The 9665-nt window shown below is 42.9% G+C and overlaps 1 protein-coding gene across 2 annotated transcripts in view; it reads left to right on the top strand.

Annotated features, from left to right (window-relative positions):
- Rab3c (RAB3C, member RAS oncogene family) overlaps window positions 1-9665 on the top strand; it is a 276726-nt gene that overhangs the window by 139241 nt on the left and 127820 nt on the right. For both annotated transcript variants that reach the window (XM_023709334.1, XM_004623077.2), the window contains exon 3: window positions 408-526. In XM_023709334.1, the coding sequence (XP_023565102.1) occupies window positions 408-526 (119 nt within the window). The remainder of the gene's footprint in view (window positions 1-407; window positions 527-9665) is intronic.

Raw genomic sequence — 9665 nt, 5'->3', positions numbered from 1 at the left:
ACTAAGAAGAATATATGCAGTGTATTATTTGTTGAAACTGTACTTCCGATTTGATTTGAAACTGTCTCATTGCTATCTGTTTATCAATAAAACTGTAGAAAAAAAAAGTTCTTTAAAAAAAAGAAAAAACAAGTTTAATGATACCAATATGTAATATAACACCCATTCTTAATTTCCAGTTCTTGTTTTGAAATTCTGTACCACTTTTATGGTCTTACAGAGCTTTATTTTTGTTTCTTTCCTCTTTAAAATGGAATTTAAAAGAATTGTTAGGAATCATATGGACAAGATGGGTACACGTTGCTCGTGCATCTTAGACTCTATCTTGTGACTGTTTGGGGTATTATTCATCACCTCCACAAGCTGTCTTGCCTTATTTCTGAGAGATTATCGTCCCTGTTTTCTAGGACACGGCAGGCCAAGAAAGATACAGGACGATCACCACAGCCTACTATCGCGGTGCTATGGGATTCATTTTAATGTATGACATCACCAACGAGGAGTCTTTCAATGCTGTACAAGACTGGTAAGTTGGCACTCATCCATCACTACTGGTAGCTTTCTATTCCCCTGGTGCTTCCCAAAGCAGGGACCAAATTGCAGCGTCACACGTGTATTCATCTTTTGGTACAACCCTGTTCATCCTTCCCAAGCCAAAGAGATGATGATTCTGCTGAGAACTATTCTTAAGAGATTGCTAAAAAGTTATTTTGGTGAATTGCTTTCCTTTTCTTGATTTCTGTGGTTTGCATCCTGTCATGCTTACATCTGTGAAGACAAGTACATTGCTGTTGATTTAGAAAGGAATAAGTAATAATGTGAAAGTTTGGTGGTCTAAAATAAGAAACGAAGGCCTATGGGTCAAATCTGGCCTACTACTTGGTCTATAAATAAAGTTTTATTGGCACACAGCCAGGTTCATTTGTTTTCATAGCACTACAGCAAAGACAAGGGGCTACAACAGAAACCAATGTGGTCTATGAAGCCTACAAATCTCCTATCTGGTCACTTTACAGAAGAAATTGGTTGACTCCATGTCTAAAAGATTTATTAAAAAATTATTCAAGTTGAAAACTTAAAGGATTGGGATGAAGGGAAAAGCCAAATCTAAGCCTGTTCTGACTCACAGCTGTGTCAAAGTACGGGACAAGACCTCTTCCATAATGAGCGTGATCTGCGTTGGGTGGAGGGGAGCTTATGCTGCAGCTGTGGCTTCCTTCATCCTGTCCCCCAGCGCCTTGGCCGAGGATAGAAGAGCCGGGTGAATAGTCATGAAGCCATGAGGTCCAGCTGCAGGGCTCTGGAGGAAGCTTTCCTACGGAAATAGCGAGACTCTGTCTCAGGCATTGCACAACATTAGGAGAGAAACAGTAACGATCAGGACTGGTGACGCATTTTTTTCTCTAAATAGTCACAGCCCATCTTATGTAAGCAGGCATCGGATGGCAATCTATAGGCAAAGCAAACAGCGTTGTTTCTTGTTTTCTATAGCCGTATTATCTAAAACAACCTTCTATCTCCATAGCATCAACTCTAGAAGGGTCAGATGTATTTAATTCTTCCCTTCAATTGCTAATTGCTCATCTAGGGAGACATAATGTATGAAATTATACCATTGACAATAGTAACTCAAAAAAGAAGTAAACTATAGACTGAAGAGGATAGGTTCAGAATCTATATGAAAAATAATTACCTGTCACAGGGAGACAGAGAAGAGAGCTTAAGTAAACTTCCTTCTGGTAAGCTGAATACCGTATTGTAAAAATGCCAGTTCTCTTCCAATTAATGCATAAATTCAAGCAATCTTAATTAAATGCCAAACGATTTGACACAAAATTGAAAGAAAGAGAAAGTCAAGAGATATGGAGATTTAGTTCATGATTCAATTAGCATCCCAATTAACATTAAAAGTGATTGTTCAGGCAATAGTGTTATAGCCAGTTAGCGGCCACACACAGATGTGGCACTTATATTTTCAGGCAAAATGGTAACTTTAACCTTGACTCTTCACCTTGTGGGAATGTTAACACCAGGGTTTTTGGGCAGGAAGTGTTCATGAATGAGGCATCAGATCCCATGGCTGCGAAGGAAGGATATTGACACCTGTAGCTTTCTTGCCCTGTTTCAATGAAAGCTATTTGACCAGTGGGAATAGAAACGAGGCTCTCTCGAGGTCAATAAAACCAGCCTGCAGTAATCCTGGGAGCCACGCCCACTGGTGCCCCGAGCCACGCCCATTGCCCCCCCCCCCGCCATAGCATCAAACAGGACCCAGAAATGCACAGCTTCATTCTGCCTCCTCGCCCTGGTCCTCTGAAGCGCAGGCAGTCTGGCTTCCGCTCACCAACATCTGCCCCTCATTATGTGTCAGCGAATCAAGTGCCCCATCTCAACTTCTCTCCAGCTCAAATTCTCAATTTTACTCTTTCTTTTTGAAGCTCTGACTCTTCATTTTGAAAGGTGCATTTTTCTAGACAATTTTTCTCTCTCTTGAGCACTCCTCTTCCTCCTCCCACGTGTTACCTCCTCCTCCTCTAGCTGAGGCAAGTGAGGCTCCCGTGACATTTTAGTGACAGTGCTTTGTGACTTTGGCTGTCTGTCCACTCCCACTGCTTTCAGCAGGTGGCTCCCAAATGCCTGTGAACTGTTACATGGCATCTGCAGGTGCCTAAAATATTTCTCTACCTGGTTACCCTGCTGGTTCCTCAAAACCTGTTTTCTTTACCAGAAACTGCTCATTTTCCTGCCATTGTTATTTCTGTCGATTGCAGTGAAGTAGTCCATTGCCCAGCACGTAGTGTGAATCCAGGCCTCCCAGCCATCCCAGTATGGAAAAGCTCACGCGTACTCATTTTTGCTGAAAATCTTCTGAATCTAGTTTTGCCCTTCACTCCTGTCTGATCTTCTCAGCTTCTGCCTTTCTTGGAGCCCTGTAACTGACCCGTGCTTAGGATTGCCTTCTGTGCTGCTCCGTCTGATGCCACTGCTGTTCAGAGATTCTTCCCAAAGAAGACAATAGTGAAGGCCAATGCCCAAAACTCAGCTGTACCTTACATTTCCTCCTGAACCAATTTTAAAATTCAGAAACACGCTTCGTGGTGGCACTACATCTTCATGGCTTCATTTCTCACTATTCTAGAGGCGAACGGGAACATTCGTTGTTTCTGGAACCCAGACCAAACTTTCCAAATTCCGAGATATGTTTTCCTTTAATGCCACCTTCAGCTTTGCATTCATTGTTCTACCATCTCCTACTCCACTTATCCCAGACATCTAAGTTTGCTGAAAATCAGTAAATCCTGTGCCGCTAGTCAACATTAACATCTTATTATTTTCACCCACAATTGTACGATAATTGCTTGATAGTTCTTTTAAAGTTATTCAACACAGATTTGTGGAACACCTACTCTTTGACAGCTAATTTTCTAGACACTGTGCTTAGTGCCTTGACAGCACTGATTGTCATGGTGGCTAAATCGTCACCCAGTTCTCAGAGCAAGGGTCAATTTCTCCCTTTCACTCATTGGATCGCATCAACCACCAGGTCCGCTCATTTTGACTTTCTGCGTGCCTCTCGGATCTGTTGCTCTCCTTTCTCCTTATTGCCACTAGGTCCAGCGTGTCATTTAGTGACCTTGTACCTTCAAACAGCTATACCTTGGGTCTCAATTACTTTGAAACCTCAAATTTGGTACTCAAGGCATTTTATTTATTTATTTGTGTGTGTGTGTGTGTGTGTGTGGCCAGCTTAGCCCACCAGGGGGCGGGGCTGTTTGGCATGTGGTGCTGGGGGATTGAACCGCGGTCCATGTGCTTTGCTAAGCTTGTTCAAAGTAGGTGTTTTAGACCACTGAGCCATCTCCCCAGGCCTCAGTGCATTTTTATGTGAGGGTTGCTGATGCTCGTCATTGATTGGCACCAGTCACTCAAGCTAGAATGCGCCAGTGCCAATTGGCTGTGGGCTCATATCCTTCCTAGCTAAAGTGATTTGTTTGGTCCTCATCATTTCTGGCACTCAGTGTACCTCACAGAACCAATTGAAATCAGCACGAAGATACCACTGTAAGAATTTTACCAATGTCTCATGACCTAGGATAGTAATCCAGGAAGTAAATGTGAATCACTGTGGAGGTTCAGCCACGTATGAGAGCCAAGGCTTCACATGGGTCTGACTAAATGAAATCTTCCTTGAGATTATGGGCATATGTATTCTTACAAAACTCCTCGAGTGGCTTTGAATCCCATTTCTTGCTTGGACTATTGATTTAGAAGAAATCCCCACTTTCTCGTGGTGGACAGTATACCGCAGTGCATCAGCTTCATGGACATCTTCTCCTACCCCTCTCCTGCACTGGCTCTATGTTTTGACCAGCTACAACTTTGCTCAAGAAAAACAAGCAGAGACACATGCAGAAGAGCATAGTACAATGGGTTAATAGTATTTAATAGTCATCGTGAACTCACCAGGCCTACAATCTGCCAAACAAGTGGACAGCAAAGGCTTAAATAAAAGAGCCAAGTGGCATGATTTTAGGACTCTACAAGATTCAGAACCCTCTAACAGAATTGTAGATTCTCAGGGGAGCTAAGACAAAGAACTTCTCTGGGAGGCCTGTGTTTATTTTCAAACAAATGAGGGGGATACTGAAGAAAACATGAGAATCTGAGTGGAATCTCAGTAGGACCTTGGGAGAAGTTTTCCCAAGTAGTAAATTATGTCAATCAAGAAAACTACCTTATCTTTAGGTTAACATTTACTGTAAGAGTGTGGAGCCTTCAGCTACAGTCTCCCGCTAGTTAACTGGTATTGGAGCCCGGCTTCCTCAGCTGTGGCCCTAGACAAGGGGCCTAGGCCTTGAACAGACTCACAAGTAAACTTGGAAAGCCAGTTGGTGAATATTAAATCCTGCTCAGAGCCACTTTGTAGGGTCTCTATCACAAATATTCCATAAGTTACTAGTCTCTAAGCGAAGTCCATCTTCTACCTGGAATCTTCAGCTACCATTCCAAATTTTTACTCACTTTCTAAGCTCAGCTCAGTTGTCAAACTCTTCCATGAAGCTATAGAAAACACCTCTACTCACTCCCAGACTGCATCTCTGTTCACAGGGGCCAGTGCTGTTCACGCCTTCATCTGTGTCCCAGCACTACCACAGTGCCTTCTGCAGACCACATAAAGAACCCAGCACACACACACACACACACACACACACACACACACACACTTTATTACATTGGTCTCATAATCAGATTGTGCATCCATCAATCATTTTCTGCAGTACTGAAATCAATGCAACCTAGTCTTTTTTTTTTTTTCTACTATTTATTGTATGAAATTTGCCATCTGAACCATTTTCCAGTGTGTAGTTCAGGGGTATATTACAGCATCACTCCCTGGAAACAGGGAGGAGGAGGCTTGGGTGCTGATGTTTATGGGAAAGGACAATAGACAGAGCAAGCTGAGGGAGGCTTTCAGTGCTCTTTGAATTTGGCTGAAATTTAATGAAATGTGTGTAATTATGGCCATTAGACTCCTTTGGCAGATCCACGCTTGTTTTCACCTTGAGTTTGTTCAGGAGAAATTGCATGGCGCTACAGAGGAAAGAGCAGCCAGTGAGTGACTCTACGATCTTAAGGAAATAGAGGCTGCCCCTCTTCTGAAAGCATAGGGTTCGGTGCTGTACTCTGCCCATGGGACTTTATTTAGGAAGCAAATTAATAAGTGATTTGTTAAAGGGTGAAGCCACCTCGTCCTTTGAAGTGTTTATTTGGATGACTATGGCCAGCGAGTTTATTGAGTTTTGCTTGGAATCAGACATCAAGTACTTGGAGCTAGGATCAGGGGCTAGGATCCTTCTGGAAGCGTGGCTTTCTCAGGCAGAATGTCTACACAATGTCATGCGACTTATGATCTTCCCCCTTCGTGACCGTCAGGTCTTTCTGTGCTGAGGGTACTGGAGCCGCGGATGCTGCAGCACTTTAGAGTGTCACTGGCTTCTCCTCCCACACCTTATTTATTCACATTCTGCCTTTGTGACACAATGAAGAACTATAAATATAATCGTTCTTTTTAAGGGGGAAATCTGGTGAGCAGATTGATGTGTTTTTTTCTAAAAAATCGGACTGAATATAAACGTCTGACACCATCTTCCCACCAGTTTTAAATAATTCATTTCGGTGGCGTTCCAGGCACCCCTGCAGATGTGCTGGAGCTGGGATGAATTGTTGCCCTCAGATGTTCTCCTCCTCTGCAGCTTTCTCTCCCTCTTTCCCCTGGAAAACATGTAGAACAGTCTTAGGGTGACCTCACATTAAATATCAGAGTGTTCGTCTGGTAATAACAACCGAGACACAATGAGCACTTGTTAGGCTTTTGCTCAGAGCTTCCTCCTCTCCTTAAAAGCTCTTGTCAATGGTTCTGTCAGTTCTGTCACAGTTCAGAGGGGACAGTGGTGCTAGGAGGACCAAGTGTTGATCCCAGACTTTCACTACCAGTGTGCTGCACTTCAAGGACTCTGTGCTTTCTCCCTGGCTGATAAGGAATAATTTGTCATTGTTGTTCCCAAGCCAACCCTAAAACAACTGTCTTATACAGGACATCTAGCATAAAACTAATTTATGCCCAGGAGGGAGATGGTCCCTAATCCACTTCCCCTTTCAAAATCAAAATGCACTGTGTATTCCTTCATCCTTTCCGTCATAATAGGTAACTCTCCAAAAAGTTTAGACTTAATCTTACCTTCTCCTTCTTTCTCAGACCACACATCCATCCTTCATGAAATACTGTTGTATCTTAGATGTAATTTCAAAGTACAGTATATTCTGTTTATTCATGGCATTAAACTTGCTCCAAAGTTAGCCAGCATTGAATCATTGTCCCTAAACAGAAATACAGTGTTGGGTTCCTGTGAGTCTCTGGTCATAATATTTTGCCAACTGATTAACATAGAAGCATATTGTACATGTGATATACATATTTTAACACTGAACTCATGACCAACAGTGCTATGACTCATACCTGGAAGGAGCATATCTAACATGTGTCCTCTCTGTGTGACGCATCACAGCCTTCTTGCATTTAGAAACACCAGTCAGCACTTCAGTACTATGCTTAAGGGCTGCTTTAAAAAGGTAAATAGTGAAAATCAATCAATCAAATATATCAAAGTGAAAAGCATGCATCAAACAGACTGGGCAAAGGGTACCAGGTTCTAATATGATGGTTACAGCAAGAAGACAGACGCGACCTGTTCAGCCTTTCCTGGGAACGTGTGTGTTGGACCACTCCGAGAGTTCAGTATTCGGAGCATGTCCACAGCTATGTCTGAAAGCATAGGCAGTATTGATTTTCAGGTTACAAATATATTTTAGCCAGAAGGAGAATTCACAAAGACTGAATCCACAAGAAAATCAATTGGGTTTTCACAATCCTGTCCCTTATAGCCATTTACATTAGTTTTCTACAATTATGTAATAAAGCAATGCAAAGTTAGTGCTTTAAGTGATAGAAATATATTATTGCCCAGTTCCAAAGGCTAGAAGTTAAAGAATAAATCAGTGGCAGGTTCAGTTGTTTCTGAAGTTTATATGTAAGAGAATCTGTTTCATGCCTCTGTCCTAGGTTCTGGTAGCTTTGGACGTTCCTTGGCTTGTGCAGGGCATTTGCCTAGTGTCTCCCCATCTCCTCTCTCTGTCTCTGTCTCTGTCTCTGTCTCTGTCTCTGTCTCTGTCTCTGTCTCTGTCTTCCCAACTGCTATCTTTTCTGTCAGGACACAGCCATATTGGATTAGGGCCCTTCCTAATGAGGTCATCTTAATTTGATCATCCAAAAAAGACCTTCTTTCCAAAAAGGGCCTATGGTCGCATTCCTCGGTGGAGTGTGTTAAAGCCTCATCATTGTGGGGGTGGCAATTCAACCCCAAATGCATTGACACTACCTGTCATACCATTGTCATCTCCTGTCAGGAGACTTAGAATATCCTACTGGACTTCCTGCTTCCACCGCTGCCCTGGTCTTCAGAATCTTCCCTGGACACCAACTCAAGTGACTTTTCCAATCTGTAAATCAGATTGTTTCACCCCTCTGATCCAAAACTCCACAGCATCTCATCTGCCTTGGATTAAAGCCAAAGCTCCATGGAAGCCTCCAGGACTTCATGCAATTCCCAGCCTGCTTGCCCTAACTCCCCTCTTCTGTTCTTTCCCTCTTCACACTGCTGTAGCCCCTCCAACATCTCTGCCCCTCCAGGAACAAGCAAGGCATAGCCTTGTCTCGGAGCATTCACGCCTGCTGTGCCATTGCTGGAAGGATCAGCCACGGAGAGCCTTCTGGTCACCCCATGGCCTCTTGTCCCTTCTCACGAAGGCCTTCCTGTCCTCCCCACCTGAGTTTATGCTCAGCTCTTTGTCACCCTCCCTGTCCCCTCCTTCCATTTTGTATTTTTTTTTCCATAGCCTTGGTCATTCTCTGACATATTTATGATCTGTTTCCTCATCTTATTTGTTGTGTATGTTCCCAGTAACAACATAATCTTCGTGGGAATATCCGCTTTATGCTTTTATGTAGCTAGAATAATGCCTGGCACAGAAGTAATTCTCTAATGAATGAGTATATGACGTTGTTTATTATGAGTTTCCATGAATTAGCTTATATCCAGATGCATAGCAATCATAGGCTTTCAACCAAAAATTGATGACTGAAATAGTTTCAGACTCTTAGGAAGAAAGCAAATCAGTGTCCTCAAATCAAATTATACCAGAAGTTTCTAACTATTGCACCAAAACGTGCTTTTTCTTTATCATGAGATTCCTTCCCTTCCCCATAAGAGGCAAAGGGCATGAGAGCAGGATTCATAAAGAGAAAGGAAAACTTGCCTTATCTTCTACATGAGGCCATGAGGCTTCAAGTTATCTGGCTACTTACTGTGGCACATCCCATCCCTGACATGGTTTTGCTGGTTTGGATGTGAGTGGTAGATATGTGACCTCTAAGAAGAGCCGTAAGTGTCACCAACCCAATGTGAAATATCTGCTCAGGTCTCACGGTCTCAGTTCATAGTTTCACTCACTGTCCGTGTACAGTCTGCTAAACGTCTGCATTTGGGTTCTGGTTTTGATGGTGGTGCTGTTACTCCACTTATAGTAGGTGGTAGCTGCTCCTGTGAATTTTTCACCATGGACTCTGAAGAAGTCAGCTATGTTAAAATGTGAACAGCCTAAATCACAGATGTCTTTATTAAGCATTTCACTTATTACTAATCCAGAATGGACAAACAAGCCTGCTTTTACATTCTGGGTACAGAGAATATGTGTGTGTGTGTGTGTGTGTGTGTGTGCGTGTGTGTGTGTGTGTGTGTGTGTTTAATACAAAACATAGCAAGTGGCTCAGAGGCTGAAGACTGATGCTGTGTGCAGGATGAGTGGGGTGGACAGTGACACTCATCCAGCAGCACTTCTGGGCTTTGAGGTCTACCTCCCCTCAGTGCACTTTGGAATTGTTAATGTTCCATAAATACTGACGCTAAAGGAAAGACAGTAGCTAAATTCCAGCGGGTGCAGCTTTACTTCCGTCAGGAGACTCAAAGATTACACAAAAGACCTCTGCTTTTTCACTAAAAGGTCTTACGTAACTAGGATTGCACCTGGCCTGCTTCACTTGCATTCTG

This window comes from Octodon degus, unplaced genomic scaffold, assembly GCF_000260255.1.
Source record: "Octodon degus isolate 3935 unplaced genomic scaffold, OctDeg1.0 scaffold00001, whole genome shotgun sequence".
Lineage (NCBI taxonomy): Eukaryota > Metazoa > Chordata > Mammalia > Rodentia > Octodontidae > Octodon > Octodon degus.
This window is presented reverse-complemented; position numbering and strand designations above follow the sequence as displayed.